The sequence below is a fragment of the Aphelocoma coerulescens genome, chromosome 8 (genome assembly GCF_041296385.1).
Source record: "Aphelocoma coerulescens isolate FSJ_1873_10779 chromosome 8, UR_Acoe_1.0, whole genome shotgun sequence".
NCBI classification, from domain to species: domain Eukaryota; kingdom Metazoa; phylum Chordata; class Aves; order Passeriformes; family Corvidae; genus Aphelocoma; species Aphelocoma coerulescens.
In genome coordinates this window covers 11,406,745-11,425,759 of record NC_091022.1, presented here as the reverse complement: position 1 = coordinate 11,425,759, position 19,015 = coordinate 11,406,745, and the positions used below count along the sequence as shown (strand labels likewise).

Below are 19,015 nucleotides of genomic sequence, written 5' to 3'. Positions count from 1 at the left end.
TCTTTTCCAGGAAAAAAAAAAATGTAACCACTATCTTGTGAAGGAATAGTCATATTTGTATGCCAGCACACGATGGTAAACTAGGGCAGAAATTATTTAGTGAAGGTCTCACAGATAAACTGAGAAAGAGAGTCAAAACTAACTTTTTTCTGAACTCCTCACCTCATCCCAGGGTCATATTATATGTTTGGCCTAGAAATGTTTGTCTTTGAATATTCAGTTAGAATGAGTGTAGGTAACAACACTACTGTGCTAATTATCATGCTATCAGCAAGATTTTATATATTTTTATATATATATATATATATATATATGCTTACATGCAGGCAAATCTACAGCCAGAGCAGTAGTATCACAGTATCATATTTCATAAAAAATGAGACTCAATGTAAATTTATTGAACCAAAGAGTTTCCCCAGTTAATTTCTGCAACATCATTTTAATCTTCAATAGCACACAGGATTGTTGGTGTTTTAAGGGAATTGTCTGTCAATGCCTACAATTTGTAGGGTGTGAATAGTTTAAGATGTCATAAATATTTATGAAGTTCCTGGGAATGGTGATAGGGACATCATACAAAGTCCTTGAAGTTACAAACTGAGGCAGAAAGGGTGTTATATGCAAATTGCAATAATAGTGTGGTATAGTTTTAAGAGGAGCAAAAAAACCAAAAAATCTATTATTTAGATGAGAAGAAGCTGAATATTTGGAAAATAAGGAATGAAAATTTTTAGAGATTTGCTTTTACCTAGAAAAATTTTTCTTTGCTTTTGCCTAGACATTTGTAACTTTTCTGAATATTTGGCTTTATTGCTCTCAGGAGAAGCCTGCACATTATCTGTCCTTTCCCTTTCTATCACTCTCTTGCTACTCAAGTACTGTTTAAAGTAGGAATAACGGAACAGATTAATCTCAGAGGTATTTCTACTGCTGCCACTGGAACTAGAACAAGGGGTGATATAGTCCAAAAAGAAGAAATAGAAATATTTTCTGGAAAAATATAGAATATAAATTTCTACTGAGGTTAAAACACAGAAATGCAGCTGCCACTGAAACCCTTTTGAGTAGCAGGCTCTATATCCTTTTATAAAGACCATCTGTCTCTGCAGAGTATAAAAAATGCATGATCATAAAAAGCAGTACTCCTTAGGGGAAAAATCTCTCTGTACTAATCTTGTAGTCACTTCACAAAACAGTTTTTAATCCCAAATTTGCATTTGATTTTCAGTCAGGAACTTTTGTGGTTTTTGCAAAGTTTTCTTATTCCATTAGAATTAGATATGAGGTACAGTTTGTTCAGGTGGCAAGTCCAGACTATGAATAAACCAATGTTATCATATGAAAGAGAATTAAACAGGCAGATCCAAGTGGGGATATATTAAGCCAAATTTAAGCTCCAGTAGTTGAATTTAGCCTGTACTAGATGTCTGGTTTGCCTCAGGATATATTCAGCTTTCCAGCTAATCGACTGAGGAAAACTGCCTCAGGTATGATAAAATTTACAAGAGAGCTCAGTCGAATAGCTCTTGTTATAAATACTAGCTTAAAGGCATTCTTCTGGTCTTTGGGATCGGAACTGTATTTGCATTTAATTATTATACTTCAAACTTTTTTGAACTTGGTTAAAAATATTAGACCAGCCAGTTAGGCTTATATTGTTATAGTGCTTTCCAGATAATGGTAGAACTTCATACCACTTTTTTATTTCTGGGTGAATACTGTTTGGTTTTATTCTTTTGTTTAGATCCAAAGTCCCACAGGAGAAAAAAATTATTATAATATATTCTCATCGAGAGAAGGAGAGATAGTTAAGCAAAGGTGTTTTAGTGATGTGCTAATCTAAGAGCTACAGCACTTTACTATGATTTTCTGTCAACATAATTGAGAAATAATTCCGTTTTAAGCCTTTTGCACTATTTTCAGACAAGGCTTAGTGTGAGAACTAATTGTCTTTTAGTCATTGATTTCAAAAACCTGTTTTTCCCTTTTCTGAGACTTTTCAAGACATGGTTTTACTAGTTCTGTCTGCCAATATTTGCACTAACAGTTTGGAGTTCTTTTTCACTGAACCACGGTGTATCAGTGGAAGCTGATTCTCGTTTAGAAAGAACATGAAAAAGGTAAGCACTTCTGTCTGTGTAACGTATGAGAAGTGAAAATCAGTAACAGAACTATTTTCCGACATAATTGTGCTGAAATAGCATAAAATGAAGTGCTTTCATTTAATTGCTTAGTCCTGAAAGCACTGCAGTAGAAACAAATACATGATGCCTGTTATGGAAAGATTTGAATTTTACTATTATTAAGAGGTGGACTCTATTTTGGGCAGTTACAGTTATTTTCTATGTAAATATACCTGCAGACACCTCAGGATGGTACATTGAAGCTGCTGCTGTTTCAACCCCCTATCAAATTAGCACTGACAAAGAGACATGCTGGCTTAGATGAAAAGAGCCAACAAGTCTGATCCCATTATGCACAGGTGTGTAGCAGTCACCAGATCACTACCACACCTGACTGTAGCAGGCCATGAATTTGCTTAAATTTGCAAAGGAGTATTCCCAGTATTACCTTCATGGACCATAAACACAACTAAGGCAGATAATGTTCTGCTGCATTTTTTCAGAGCATATTGTTTCTGATTTTGTGTATTGATCTGAGAGGAAGTTGCAAATTTCACTTTTTACTGTCCTAGATGTCTGAGCTTAGTTGTGGAAATGTTTGGCAAATGGGATGACAGAAGCCTGCAAGTGTCAGTGGTGCCTGTAGGAAACACTGGAGAGGAACCCAGTGTGTGTCAAAAGAGCCTTTGGACTGTTTTTCCAAAGACCTGGATGTGTTCTTCATCCTTATTCCTTAAACTTTTAAACCTATAGATATGAAAGCTAAAGAAAAGCCCACCTGAAAGTCCCTCTGGCAACATGGTTACTCATCAATCAAACAGATAGGGTAGAGAAGTGAGGAATAGAGGAAATACTCTTACACCTGCATTTCAAACATGCAGCTTGTAGGAGAGAGTTTTATTTTTCAGCTACCTCTGATTTCTTGATGGGAAGTCCTCGTCAGAAAGGATTGGACACTCTCAGTAAGGTACTGCCTCAGCACATTTTTAACATTTCAATTGCTCAGTAAGGAACAGCAGCAGGAAAACTCCAGATTTGTGCTTACTGCTCAGCTCAGACTGAAATGTTTTGGTCAGATATGGATAAGGTGCTTCCATAAACAACACAGTTCACAGGCTTAACAGGAGGAGCATGAATTACAGGGCTCCAAATCCCCACTAGCCAAGAAATTGTTCTTTCCTGTAGCCTTGGAGCCACAGCAGACAGTGGGATATGCATTTGGCAGGATACAATTCATGTACATACACATGTGCATCCTCATGCTTTAGTTTCATGGAAATCCACAGGCTTTCAAATCTAAGGTATTAAGCATCAACCACTGCATTTACAGCTGTAAATCACCACATTCCCAAAACGCCCAAGTAACACTAACTCCTGCAGCAGAGCTGCCCACCCGCCCTGCAGGGACTCCTGCCCAATTGCTGGGGAAATGACCTGAAACGCTAAATGGCCCGGGCTTGTTCAAGGCAATGCACTCACATGCTTACTGTTCTTGCCTTTCTTCATTTACATTCACTAATTGGAAGTTAATTTACTCCCAGAGGCAAATAAATATTTTTAAACCAAAAATTATGCTATTTTTTCCAAACCTTGTGTTGAAAAGCGACTCAGTGCTTTTCCTAGTGCACAGTCCTAGGAGCACCTCTGAGTGTGTGGTAACAGCATGCTGCCTCTTTCAACTCTATCCCATTTGTGTTTAACACAGAGATTATTGGTCTGTTCACCAGTCAGCTTGCTTTGACTGATAAGGTAGACTAGTTCAACAAAGATTAACACAGTTCTTACCACTTCTGTCCAACCAAGCCTAATAAGCTCACAATTAAACACAGCCCAGCAATTTATATTGGTATTAATTTCCTCTGTCAGCCTTAGATTAAAAAAAATACATAGATAACAGTACAGCAAGTACAAATCAAACCTGACACTTCAGAAAAAAATCACATACTGGAAAACTTGACATAGAATCCGGTGGTGTCAAAAATCCTAGATATTTGTTGTTTCCAATTCAGACATTCTTCATTTAGACCAAAATAACAGACATCTGTAGTGTACCTTACTGCTGGTGACTATTTAAGAGCTAGGTGCTCTCACAGCATGGTACTCTTTATGTGCACAGTAATGAAAGTTCACTATTGATTTTTCTGTAGCTGCTTGTAACTATTATAGTTGATACATCAATAGAAAAGGAAAGCACAATGTTTCACAGGAGGCAGAAAATCAGAGAATGCATGATGCTGTGACAGTAAATCATGGCATAATCTCAAGAATTGATAGATGGTTACTGCTAACTTGAAACCCATGGCTTTCTCTGAAAAGACTAACCTATAATCGTCCAATATGTTCTAACAGACTGACTGCCCATAATAGTGGTAAAGGACACAACACAATGTTTCATCTCCAGAATAATGGTTTCCACAAACCAGGTTGTTGTGGTAGAATTTGTTTTGTGTTACTGCAAAGAAAGGAGAAAGAGTGGTGGGAATGCCATTTAGACTAATAGTCGCAGGTTGTAGGAAAAAGACATTTTTTTTCAGAAAAGAGCACAGAAGGGTTTTGTTTAAAAAAAAAAAGAGGAAGAGAAGTTGTTATTAATTTTTAACTTGCAAAAGTCTGCAGTTAGTTGAAAAGGAAATGCAAAAGAGCTGATTATTCTTGAGATCAAAATATTGGAGGTGTTTTGTCAAGAAAGGCAAATGCAGAGAAAATACGTTTACTGTAGCTGTTTCCAGTTCCCTGGCATCCTGAAAGGGAGCCAAAGGCACGTAAGTAATGAAAACTCTTTCAAGTGTCTGCTTCTCTCTGCTGCATTTTTGAGGGGCACAATAATCTCTGAATTTTACAGTATGCCTGGTGATTTTTTAACAGTAAAGTTCTTAATTGCTTTGTTCCCTCTTTACTCCCTGGCTCATCTCTGGTAGCTTAAACTATGGTTTTAATTAATTGTGAGGGTTTTTTTTTCCTGTCTCAAAACAGAAAGTGAGGAAGTACTGCTAGTAAGAGGTGGCCAGCTGGAGCACCAGTGTGGATGACACTGCTCCCACAGTAACCTCTCAGCAGTGTTCCTCTCTGGAAGATATTTTCATTGTGCAGCATTGTTTTCCAGCACTTCTTTCGGGCATGTGAGTTTGATACCTGCCCTTTTCAACCTTGCTGGTGACTCCATTCTCTAAAGACAAATGTGTCCCAAACAGGATAGTCCTAGACAAGAGGAAAGGGCTTTCAACCAGGCTTGAAGAACATTTGTCCAGTTTAGGCTGTAGGATTTTCCCATAGTGAAAGACTGGATAGTGTCATCTGTCTTGTCCCAAGCAGTCTGCTGATCTCTATTACAGTTTTTGGTGTTGGGGAGGAAAGATGCTGTTGTAGTGTCCTTCCCCATTCTGTTGTTGAAATCTTTCTCTTTACTGAGATGAGACTTTCCTTCACTTAGCAAGCAGAGGTATTATGTAATATAATACACATCAAACCCTCCCAATATTGAAGTTGATATTAAATGTAGGATTTTCCTTATTAATCTTACAATAACCTTATAAAAAAGACTCTTAAACTGCCCTTGGGATGATGGCCATGTGTGAATCAAATTTTTGCAAGCCACATGGGTTTTTTCAGTTTGTCCCATGCTAAATGGCTCTGCCCAGGACCAGAGCAATACTAGGAACTCCTGCTCTGAGAGATTCATCCAATCTTGGTAGCAGCTTTGCCAGAACCTAAGGAATTTTACTTTTCATCCCCCACCCCTTTCCTACCAGCAGAATTCATTTGGGACACACTCCAAGCCGTGAGCTTGGGAAGGAGTGTTTCTGCACAGTCCCCTTCTGTCTCCCAGTTCAAGATTCCAGCTGTGTTCAAGGCTGGGCCATAAAGTTTGTTTCTCGATTTTCCTTCATTGTTTCATTCCTGTTTGCTTTTGTTTCCTCCCTTTCCACCTCTGGCTTGGCTTTGATCACAGTTCCGTGGTTTCTCTTTCCTTCCTGGCCTTTTCCCCCTATTTTCTTGACTCCTATCTCAAGCCCTCCAGTCTCTCTCTGTTCCTCTGATCCACACCACTGCTGTCCCTTGTTTTCATCAATCACTCCTGGTTTCTGATCTGTGCAGATATCCTCTTCTCTGCCACTCTTCTCTCATTACTCTTGCAGATCCTTTTTATCACCTGTGATTTCTTTTCATTGTTCCTTTACAGCATTTCACCTCTCGATTTTAATTCCCTCAGAGACAGCCATTGCTTTTGTTTCTCTTTCAATGTTCAATGTTACACAAGCAGCAAAGGGGTAAGAGAGAGAGAAGGGAATTTGCTATAGTCTACAGTGCATCTCCAGTAAATGGCCAACACTTACCCATATATAAACTTTCAGGTAAGAGCATCTGCAATGTGTTTTTTTCACTAGGAATACATGAGGCAGTTTTCAGTCTATATATTCGGCTTTTTAAAGTTTTAAGTTATCTGTTACTACTGCAAAGTTAATTTAGTCATTATACTCCTTTATCAAGTTCTTCATTCAGTGAAACATTTAAGAATATGTTAAAATTAAGACTATAGGGTAGAATTAGTGGCTCTGAGATTTAGGATAGTCATTCACTTCACTGTATTTTAATATATAACCATGTATTCCTAAGTTATGCTGGGTACTTGACTAACAAAAGTAGTCACTGATGTTAAAGATTTCTGCCAACAGCAGCTAAAAAGATTCATATAATACTGTATTTCCTTTGTTACCTATATAATACATTCAACTTGCAACTTACACATCTAAAAATGTTAAGAAATTGTAAAAGTATTCAAAAAGTCAAGACACCTATAAATGTGGGTTATGTGCAGGTAATTTTTCCCCCTTATAGGAGGTGTTTAAAAGCCATCCTTCCTAGTAGCTTACAAACATATTAGGGGAAAAGTGCAGAGCACACTGATTGGGTTATTCTGAAATCCCCACTGTCTCCACACAAAGGCAACAGTACAGAATACAAATATTGCTTGATACCCATGTTTCTAATTACTTGCAAGATTTGTGTCTAACAAATATATGACCTAATTTTCTCTCAAGCATCTAATCCTGTTGTTTTTTCAAAACCTTGTTAAATATGCATTTTAGAATAAAACAACATGAAAAGAAAAAGTACTTGCTGAAGATGGTTAATCTTATTTCCATGGCTTGCAGCTGCCAGACAAGCAGACAACATAACCAAGTAATGATCAGATTGAATCAAATTCATGCCTCGAATAATGCCATTATACTCAACAGTTACACGAGGTATGAATTTGCAGCATTCATTGCATTTAATGAAATAAAATCAGGACAAATCAACAGCAATTATTAACTTTCCTCTATAATTTAGTGTAGTTTATTCAAAAAACTCAATCAGCCATGAAGCAGAAGGCTTTCTCTGGGATTCCTGAAAGAATTTTATCATTCACTAGTCCTACACAAAGGGCTGAGATGAATGATTAAAATTTTATTTCTTAAAAAATATTGGTTTAATTCTGAATTGTTCCTCATAACCTCAGCATTTGTATTTTATTCCTTTTACATTACGTGTTTTTTTCCCCAAACCCAATTGATTGTAGATTTCATTAAGACAGATACCTGTAAGATAGACATTGTCCTACTTTCTCTCATACTGCCTGCACGTGTGTGCAACCTGCATAGGAGGATGGACACAAAACCTGTCAGCTCACTGAAAAAGTGTTCTCAGGAGCAAAACATTGTTTATCAAAGTCATCACTCCATATATCATTTAGCATCTATAAGACATTTAAGGACTGACTTTTAATTGTTTGGCTTTGCTATGGGTTTTGACAGCTAAGCGAAATGAATATGTTTTTTGTTTTGTTTCTCCATAATGAAATAAAATCCAGGGCAAAAGAAAATCCACTTTTTCCTGCATGTGCTAAATACACTTCTAAAATAGTCCTTCAAATGATGAATTGTCAAATTTTTTTGCAAAGTTTTAGGCCCTGAAAATAAAGCAAGGAACTACTTTTCTGCTACGTGATTTATAAAGGAAAGGATCGAATTTTCTCAAAATTCAATCAAGATATTTTAAATCAGATTCCTTTTAAAACTGTGTTTGTTATGAAATCTGTAGGGATTTCAAAGTGTTGTTCCAATCTGCCTCTACATAGTATCTTTAATACTCTGGATTTCACCACTATTTACAAAGACAGATAACTATTGTTTCTGTTTACCAGATTGCATAGTTGAGATATGATTTTAGAGACTTCAAAGTAATGGAATGAGAAGCAGAATTGGAGACAAAAGGGTTGGTTTCTCTGTTGAGCAATGCTGCATCCATGAAAGGAGAACATCCCTCATGAGATTATTCTGAAATGAGGTTTTGTTCATATTCATTTGCTTTACTTTCCCAGAGGGCTAAAGTAGAAATGTGGAATAGCTCTTCTAGTGGCAGAGGGGAGTAGCCTGGCTGCTTCGCTTGAGATCCTGAGAAGAGTTAAATGTTCCAGGAGCAGACTGGCTGTTTAACTGTTCTGCTGGCCCTCATCATCTCTAGTAAGAAATGGATCCCTAGTTCCCAAGGCAATATGGAACACAGAGCAGGGAGAGGCTATAAAAAACTGCTGGTAACTGTTCACATTAAAAGTTATCAAATTTGGATTTTTCAAACACAGAAATACTTGTAAAATTTGAAATTAGAAAGCATGATAAATTTCAACTTCTTAACAATTTAGGGACAAGAAAGGACCCCTATAATTATTGTTACCTCTTTCAGTCTTCTGCTGAATGCAAGCCATAAGCTTCCATCCAGCACTTGGGCATCAAATCTGTAACTTTTGACTGAGCTCTATCATAATAATTTAGAGAAACATCATCTTGACTTCAGATTTAAAGAAGCAGAGCTTTCATTATATCCAGAGATGAGATCTTCCAAAAGACAGTGATCCTCACCTTTAAATTAGTGTATTTCTGATGTAGTTTATCCCAAACTGATATTACAGAGCTAATTTTGCAAATGTGTTCCCCCTGACTTCCGTGGGATGTGCACAGGGGACGGTGTTTAGTTGATTAAATTTTTAACAAATACCACATTGCCTTCAGCATATCACATCTCAGGGGCCATAGCATTTCATGCTTTGGCCTCAGCAAATGGTGCTGCCAAGGTACTCTTCCTAACTCATTGCTTCCCTGTCTTGGCAGTTTTCCTTTTCCCTGCTACATTCACTTCCAAGCCTTGTGCCTGTCCTTGCCTTACCTATCATCAGTCATTCAGTGTCACAAGGTTGTCTCCTGCCCTGGACTTTCCCAGAATGCCATCTCCATTTCCCACCCACCACCTTTCCAGACCAAGTCCTTTTCCACTTTCTCCTTTCTGCCTCTCACTCTTAATGTGCCAGATCTATTTATCCACCTTCTTCATATTCCCTTGCAAAACTTTTTGTCGTGACATCTGAGGGAAGCCTGGACTGGGTGCGCTGGGACTGTGCCTGTGATCCCTGCATTATCTGCCAGTTCATCAGCACATATGGAGATTGTATACTTTAAATGAGCATTTAAAAATGTCACCTGCTGTTAAGGATTCCTCATCAGAAAATTAGGAAATTTCCTATTGATAAGTTTGTCACAGTGAAAGGATCATCCTAGCTAGATGTCTCATTCTCCATTCTTTGGGTGCACTCCCAGGCACTCTGCAGATGAGAAAGTAATTTCAAAACGTCTATTTCAAATACTGCAAAAAACCAATCAAGAATCCAAGGGAGCAGGTTTTTTTGGTCAGAAATTAGTATGTGAAAAAAGGTACTTAAATAAATCTTGATTTTATCTATTAGTCAGCTGTCAGCTAATAATAAATTATATTTAGTTCCTTCCTTGTTATAAATATATATTGATTAGTTTTAAACTCTGAACTTCAGAATGAGTTATATCTGGTCATTGCTAAACTGCTCTCATCACTAAGAAAAATATCCCCAACACCTATTATACTGCACTTAATTAAGACAAGCATCAGCTTTATGTACCTTTATTTGCTTCTGCCAAGTCTCTCTGGTATAAATATTGAGCAGTCACATCTCTTGAATACTAATCGATCCTTCCTGAATTCCAAATGATTACATAAAGTTTAGGAGGTGTTTCTTTGGCAGTGTTATCCTCCAGTGCATTCTCTAGTCGGACATTAGGGTTGAGACAGCCTGAATCTGACAAGTTTGCAGTAAGTATTTTTCTAAATTCAGATGTAATGTGGGGAAGCCTGAAAGCCATGCCAGAATGCTGTATGGAACCCCTCAGCTACTGCTTTACTGGTGTTTATCTGGTGCAACTGTATAGGTATCCTTGGGTAACAGAATGGATCAACCTAAGAAAACTGCCAATGGGTTTAATAAAACCACCTCATAATAACAGCCCAACTATACACGTGTGTTATAAATAAAGCATATATTAAACCACCTATAAAAATAGTTGTATATTTACAAATTCACCAAAGTAAAAACAGTGGGAGTGACCACTTTGAAGATGGCATTAAACCCTAACTACTGTTTGTTCCTGTGAGTGAGAAGTGGACACATTTGTAATGACAAGTCCATGTCTGGATAAGTTCTCCATTAGTGGCTTGCGTTGACTTGCCAAGGAAGAGTGTCATGTAATAATTCTCACTTCAAACCCACAGCACCTACTTCATCTTTATCTGCAATCAAAATCTACATGCAAAATTTGCTAGGTAATGTCTTTGTATCTGTAGTACACTTAGTTATCTATAATCCTGCATAAATTGGCTCTTGTCTAATTTTCTGGTCTTCTTTCCTGTTTTCCTTTTGGTGTGATAAAACCTCCTGCCTCACTAATTCCTTCATTTCATTCTGATATTATATTTGTTTGTGTGCTCTTAAGTATTATAATTACTACAAAAGTTTAGTCAACATTCCCTGTTATATTACCTCCAGTTGATGCTTATAGTCTTATTTTTCTATCTGCATACATGATATCCCTCATTAAACCCTCAGCAAAAGCTATAGAAGTGAAAGTATTTACAGCCTTGTGTTTCACCATAGTTTGCTGCTGCATTTTTAAATCTTTTCTGTGTATTTGGATTGCAAGTTCCCTGAGGCAGAGATTCTGCTGGTCTGTAAATCTAAAAGAATAATGACTAGAACAATGATGTTACATGAAGTACACTAAAAAGTGCAATAGCTATTTTTTTTTCAGCTGCAGACTGTTGTGTAAGTGCAGTGACGTGTTACTGGCACCAGGTGAAGTGGAGCACAGGCAGGCTTTGTGCTGCTGCTCCGAGTGCATGTTTGGAGGAAACTCCTTCCAGTCTTGAGAGTGCTGGGGGTAGAGTCTGCCTTGAATATGCTTAATTTCAGCCTGTTTCATCTGCATTAGGATCTTAAGAGGCTCATTTCTTTTCCATATGGTGGGGCCTCGGACTTCAAATACCTCCTCCCGTTTCAGCTAAAGCAAGACTAAAAGCAAGGAAAGATTCACTTTCTAATATTCCTCTTAACTTGCGAATATTCCTCTCATTTTAACAGAAATGAGAACAGTGCTGCAGATCTAGATGGATTTATGCTGAATTTTCTGCTTAAATAAGACAGTGGTTTGTTCAAAAACTGAGTTCTTTTTTGCTAGGTTTTTTTTCTGTTGCTTAAACAAGAGCCCATTGTTTGATGTCCACCACAATTAAATGTTTATTATTTTTACTGGACCCTCTTGTTTCATGTTAAGTGGGATGTGAGATCAATAGTGGCTCTGCAATTATTTGTCCATTGATAAAACCTTCATTTCTCAAATGAAGTACATTTATCTGTGTCCTGACAGTGATAAGGGAGCAGAACCAGTCAGCTGCTGCCTAGTCCAGCATTTAACTCCAGAGCTCGACAAGTGCCTGGACATGGGTCAAATGATGTCTTAACTTTTTCCTATTGGCATTTCACTTTACAAACTGCTCTGATGGGAGTTTGAAAAATCATCCTTGCTGAGTTCACATAATAAAAACTAGCAGGACAAATGGGAAGTTTTCATAAAGAGAAAACAAAGGCTGATTTCAGGTTAAGTGACTGTTTTGTAAAGCTACTGGATGGTAAAATGAAGATGACAGTAAATATCCCATTTAAGGCACTCTTTTAGTTCTTCAAGCATAATTTAAATTTAGTCATTTATCAAATGTAATTGCTGCAAATATGATCTGAACTTTGTTCTGTGATAGGAAGCAAATTTTGACTCCAGTAAAAACAATGGGAAATTTTTCCTGGCTTTAATGAGGTCAAAATTACATCTCCCAGTGGATAATCTGAGCCTGTTTCAGCCCCAGAATTAGAGAATTCAACAGCCATTGTGGAGGAGTTTGTTGTTTGTTGTTGTTTTATTTCTAATTCTGATCTATGACAACAAGAGAAGGGAGTTTCCAAACTAATGTCAAATGTGGTAATGAAAATTCAGAGGTTGATAAACTGACACATTTGCTTTTTCTATCTGTAATGTATCTTGATTCAAGCCAGCAGTTATTAAAGAAAAATCATTTGTATTTAGTTTTTGGCCTGCTTTTTGATGATGTGTACTGTGGGCTGTACTGGTTACATGCTATAGAAAAATTAGGTGTATTTTTACTCTGGGATTAGGGTAAAGAATTCACATTACCCTCAATCTAGCCAACTTTTAGAAAGCTAGAGATGTTTATTATATTTGGTGGTAAATCTGATAAACAGTTACAGAACTGTGTGATCAGCATCTTTCTCAGATGTTCTCATTCCATGTGTTGGACATGAGTTCATCGAGTAGTGTTAAAAGTAGGTTTAACACTCAAGTCAGTCAAGATTTCTTCATTCTTTCCCATTTTTGCAATTTGTGCCTGGCCACTAACTTTCCATCAACTGTGTGACTACAGTTGCTGCGTTATCGTATCCATGTTGGTTCTTCGTTGGAGGAAACCTTTTCAAATGCAACTCAGAAGCCAAGAAATCCATACTCACATATCTCTTGAGCTACTGGGGTTTTTTAATCTACCTATCTTTAGATTGGAAAAAAAATTGGCTGACATACCTGAGTTAAATTGTGGTTTGACATATTGATTATCTTCCCTCCCTTACGTGGAATTAAGGGGAAAATATCTCTATGTGAAATCACAAAAATGATGCCCCAGAAAACAGACATGTTTTGGGGTTTGCAAATATATTGTAAATATCAGTCAACGAAGGGTTGGCAAGGATAACTGCAATGAAAGACTTTTGTTTACAGAGAGGTAAGAACTACCTACCTGTAAAGACATTTGCTTTTTACGACTGAGAGAGGGAATTGAAAAATTATGTAACTCTCCATATATAAATATTCTATAGCTAACGAGACATCACACTCAAGAGAGTATTTACCAAACTATTCTGACTTATTGAATAATTGCTGAGTCAACTGTACCATTATGTAGTTGGCAGTGCTGGTCAGAGGGTACCAGACGGAGCAGGTGGCCCCTGGAGAAAGGAGCCGAGCTGCTGTGCCTGGGGTCCCACTCACTGAGCTGGGGCTGTGCAGTTTGACTGCAGGAGGAGTTGTGCACTGCCAGCCACAACAGCCACAGTTAATATGCATCTGGCTAAGCCTCAGCAGCATCTTTAATGCTGCCAAAAATCAAAAGAATTTTCCTGTATAAACCCTAAGGAACTCCTCATGAGTAGATAACGAACAATTACCGCTTTCATTTAAGATCTAGCAAGCAAAACTGATGTGATTTAATTCTATTTTGAAAAATTATCCTAAGTGCTTTGGGTTTTGATCATGGTTTTACTGTTAGTTTACTAAGATAATCACTTCTGAAATGTTAGGAAAAAAGGCAGAGACCAAGTTCTTTGCCCTAAAGGAGATTGCTGTCTTGTGGAGAGACAGACAGGACAATACAGCCATGAATAACAAACAGCTTTACAAGGCAGTCTCATATCTATACAGTTATAAAAAACCAAACAGCTTCTTCTCAATAAATTAATTCTGTGGATTATTGACTTCATATTACCTTTGAGAGGCTTTATATAAGACATCTGTTTTTTAATCAAGCACTGGACTAAAGAACAATAGTAAAAGTAAATAAAATAGTAAAATAGTTGGTTTGGTTGACACTCATATGAATATCCTCAGACATGTAAAAAGGGTGTATCTTGAAGCAGTTTTTATTCCATTAAACATTACAGGGCCAGGTTGTCAACAGCTGAGATTTTTGAAATTTTTTTTTTTATTAAGCAATATATTATTGGCATTAAGACCGGTTTTTTGCTGAGATGCCTAAGATGTGTAGATATGTGCAAAATGCACCTAGATACTTAGGTACAATATTGCTCCCAGTTATTTATGTAGAATTTGATGCTTAGCTATTTCTGACAGCCCTGCTGAATGCCTACCAGCATCGTTAGACACTTCAACGTCTTCTAAACCTGACTTGCTCTTAGGCCGTGAGGTGTCTTATTAATTTCAGCTACATGATTCATTCATTCTTTTGGGCACAAACTTAAGTGCTTAGCTGGAAAGGATGTCTGTGTTTTTCATTTCAATCTTGTCATCATTCTTGTTAAATATTTGCCTCTGTCCTGTGGGTCAAGTGGTAACATGTTTACATTTTACTCTTTGAAGAGTAACATCTAGATCTGACTATTAGCAAATGGAATTCTGCAGTGGGCTAAATAATGAACTAATTGATTTCAAAGGTGTCGAACCTGTCTTAGCTACATCACTTTTATATGTGAGTGATGTGACTACAAGGTTCCTATTAGCAACAAAATTAGCTCTTTTTATAGTAGCATAAATGAGAGAAAAACTGGGTAACCTGGCTTGGTACATATTGGCAGGTTATTCCTGCCAAGAAGGTGAGCACAGTACCTGGCAGAGTTAGAAGAGCTAGAGAATGATTCCTAAATCAGTGCAAAGTACTAGAACAGCTGATGAAAATCATTAAATAAAAAAGCCACCTAAATGGGAGAATTTTCTGAATGTACTTCACTTATTCAGCTAATTTAAAATGTTTCTGAACTGACCTGAATTCTCTAAATATTTTATCAGAAGAAAGCTACAGGGTCTATTTGTTCCACTGTATAATGACTGAAAAACCTACTTATTAGGAATTAGGAAATATGAATTCTTGTTATCCATCAGATTAATTCATAAAACATAATTTCTGCAACAGATGGTTTGCTTTTGCTTCTCTGAATCTAAGATGTTCAAGCAATGAAGCCCTGAATACAAAGTGTTAATAGTTACCAAGGAAATCCATCATCTCTTCCTGGGGTTCAAAATGGACATACCTCAGAACGATCAATTCTGTTAGCATCATTCTAACTTGTAAAAGAATTCTTTTATATCTTCTGCATGTTCTGTGTCCTGTACCTCTGAAGTATTGGTCTTTTATGGTCCCTGTATTTAAAGGGACATTTATCTAAAATTTTCTCAAGCAGGTTCAAATTCCATAACACCAAGGAGGGACATATTTAAGTAATTGAGGTCCACAGCGTGATCAAAACTGTCACTTTTAGTCTACTTGCAACTGTATTATAATAATTTATTTTTAGAATTTTATTGCTCTACAGAATTTTTTTTAAAACTGAAAATTAAAGGAAAGCAATACTAAATGTCACTGCTGATACCTATTTCATTGTTGTCCTTGGCTCATCTGTTCACCCTCTTTATAGACAAAAACAAAAACACCTTTTCAGTAAAACAGGAGGTTTTGCTATGGGGGTATGGCTGGGTCTGACCTTATTTATGTTTCTAAGTCTCTCCTTTCAGCTGTCTGCCAAAAAAAAAATTCACTTGGGCAAAGTTCATTTAGACCAGCTTTACAACAAAGTGCAAACCTGAAACAGAGGACAGGCAGAAAAATCTCTTCCCATGAAGTCAATAGGAATCCATCTCCCTAAGATATTTTTTATTCTTGGCACCAGTGATTTTTCTTGACTGACTTATTGGAGGGCACTGGTTTAACTAATTTGTCTTGCATAGGTATCTTTCCCATTCTGTCCTCTCCACTAGTACTACACAATCTTCCCTTTAAAGGTTATTTCCTACCCAGATCTGTCCTAAAGCTATTATCATTAATTTGCACTTTAGGAGCTCCTTTCACTTTTTAAAAACTATGAGATACATTCCTGATTTATGGGTTACAGTATGACAGCCATCATATGCAAAGAAGATTGTTTATACTTACCACAGATGCTTTTGAGTAAGAGGGAAATTTCAACCATATCCCCTCTCCATCTGCTTTACATAACTGTATTCAATATCATAGATGAACATGGCAATCTGTATTTTCCACTGTTCTCTAGGATGTCTAATAGAATTTTATTCCTGTTCTGGAAAATTCAGTAATCACATACCAAAATACAGAAGGTTTATAATACTGCATTAAATTCCATAGGTTTTAGGAGTCATTTCCATTGAAATGCACTTTTAATCCTTATACATAATTTCCCTGCAACTGATAATTAAAAATTATTCTCGGATTACTGTGAATCTCTTTAAACATATTTCAAAATCATGTGTTTCAAGAAAAATTGAAGAAAAGCATAATATTTTCAATGGTTTTAGAAAAAACAATAATTATGAAGATTAGCATGTACCTACCTAAACTAAACAGCACCAGGAATTTGAGACAGACAAATTCTCGTAGGTCAAACTGCAGGGAACGAAGCTTTGCTACCAGGTCTTGTGCATGGCTCATAAGATTGTTGAGGGTGGCTCCAGCTTGGGATGCTATTACGGAATAATCCACCTGTAAAAGAGAATTGTATTCCTATCTGGTTGTCACCCCCACACTTTAGGATGTTTCAAACAATAGTATACAACCAGGATACTCCTGGATATAGAAATCATTCTCAATTTAATGATGTTACCAAGTCAAGATGATTTTATATATAAACCAATTTTAACCCAACGGTATATATTGAAAATGGCATTAAACCATATATCTTAATGGTACGTGACATCACTGTGGGTGCTGGTTTGTCTGTATTAGCTTTTTTTAGAAGCTTTAAATATGAGAGTTGCTTATGACACTGGTAGCTGTCCCCATCTCAGTCTGTTTTATTCATTTGGTGTCTCCTGTTCTCATTGTAATCATATGATCCTGCGAAGAACGACTGATGGAGTGAGCTTCGTGCCTACCCTGACTGTATTGCTCCAGAGGCACACCACAATATTCATGGGAAACAGTCCTGTGTCCATAACTTGGCCAGAAACATCTATTCAAGCCCAGAAATGTCGGTGTATTCCCACAGGAAACAGAGGTATTGTTTGGGTGGTTTCTGTTCTCCTCAGCTACACAAAATCCCTGTATTTGTTGGAGTTGCTTGGAACTCACTTGTTCTGGCAAGGGCTGCCCTGCAGGGGAAGGAGGGGTGGCAGGTGTGTGACAGCCCAGCTGCCCTCGCATTGTCCCCAGCAGGGACCGCGGCGCACAGAGCTCCTTCCCCTGGGGAGGGAAACAAGCGGGGCTGCTCTGCTGCCCTTGTCGCGCTGCCCCTTGTTCTCGGGGCAGGCTGACCTGCCTCGGACCTTTCCTTGCACACAGAGATGCAACGGAGAGCTGCAGTTAACAGACTTATTAAAAAAGGGCAATAGTCACAAGCATAGGATTCTTAAAGCCTGGCACTTCTGACTCATCCTTGGGCAGTCCTTGAAGCTCAGGCACCCTCCCCAAGCCCAGCATGCTGAAACTGTTCTGGCTGATGCCAGTCCCATTGCAGGGTTGTTTCCATGCAGGTGGCTGCACCAGCCCCTGCCACTCTGAAGGTGTGCCCGCTTTGTCACGGGACGGTGACCAGTGGAGAAGGGTACCACAGCCTGCGGGAACGCCATGATGGGAAGGTGAAGGGAGGGGCTGGGGTGGGCTGGCTCCAGGGCAGGGCAATGGCTTGGCATGGAGCAGGGTGGAACTGCTGTATCAGAACTGGGGTGACCTGAGCAACAGCCTCAGCTGAAATGCTCAGCCCACTTTTCACCAGAGTGCTCCACATCCCCTGCAAGTGCCACTGTCCCATGGAAATGGCCTGGTGTGCTGCTTGCTCCCCTCAAGGACCACTCCTGGCCAACTGGCTGAGACCTAAATGGGTCAGTGACACATTTTCAAAATGCCTTTTCTAGCCTGGGTGCACTAATATTGCCAAGACCTTTCTCTTTTAGGAGCCTCCAGAACAACAGGAAAATTGCTAATCATGCTTCATCTAAGTGAAGTCTGGCTGTAAATCAAGACTAAGCACAATGGTAAGTGCTTACTTTGGGTAGGTGATTTGTTTAATGGTATCAGTGCTCTTAGCCCATCTGTAAGGTTTCCCATGATAAAGTAGTTAATAAAGAATGGACAGGTATCACCACAGGAAACACACCAATACTGCAAAATTTTGTTTTTTCTAGGCCCTTATTCCTTAAAATCTGGGATTTAAAAAGAAAAAAAAAAAGCTAAGGAACATGTATTTTGATTTTTTTTTATTTTAAAACTATTGAATTGATTTTGCTCAAGTATAAACAGCAGTAAAACAAGAAAAAAACCCCTTGAAATACTTTTAACCTGACAAAATTTCAGCAAGGAAAGATAGAAAGATGACTAAAAGAAACTAAAACACACTTTTCTGGTAATGACCTTAATATAATTAATAAGTTACTGACTCTTATTAAGAGATTTCATTTATACATACTCTTGTTGCTCCCAAGAAACTGACTGGACGCAGCTGCACAAAAACCGTGAAGTTACACTTTTTGTATGGAGATTTAGAATAACAACACTTTGCAGCATTGGAGCAGTTAGAGTTGAGCTCATGTTTCAATTAAATCAATGGATTATGCTGAAGCATTCTGTGAGGCAGGTTTTATTGCTCTCTCTCACACCCGGGGAAACTTGAAGTAGTGACATTAAGTTGCTTACTCAGGGCTGAAGAAATCTCTGACAAAACTAGGATCTGATCTTTGGAAAACCCAGCCAAT

At 37.8% G+C, this 19,015-nt stretch overlaps 1 protein-coding gene across 1 annotated transcript in view; it reads right to left on the bottom strand.

Annotated features, from left to right (window-relative positions):
- Window positions 1–19,015, bottom strand: part of NR5A2 (nuclear receptor subfamily 5 group A member 2) — an 87,806-nt gene that overhangs the window by 10,820 nt on the left and 57,971 nt on the right. Inside the window, exon 7 of the mRNA XM_069022626.1 lies at window positions 16,661–16,808. Within this exon, the coding sequence (XP_068878727.1) occupies window positions 16,661–16,808 (148 nt within the window). The remainder of the gene's footprint in view (window positions 1–16,660; window positions 16,809–19,015) is intronic.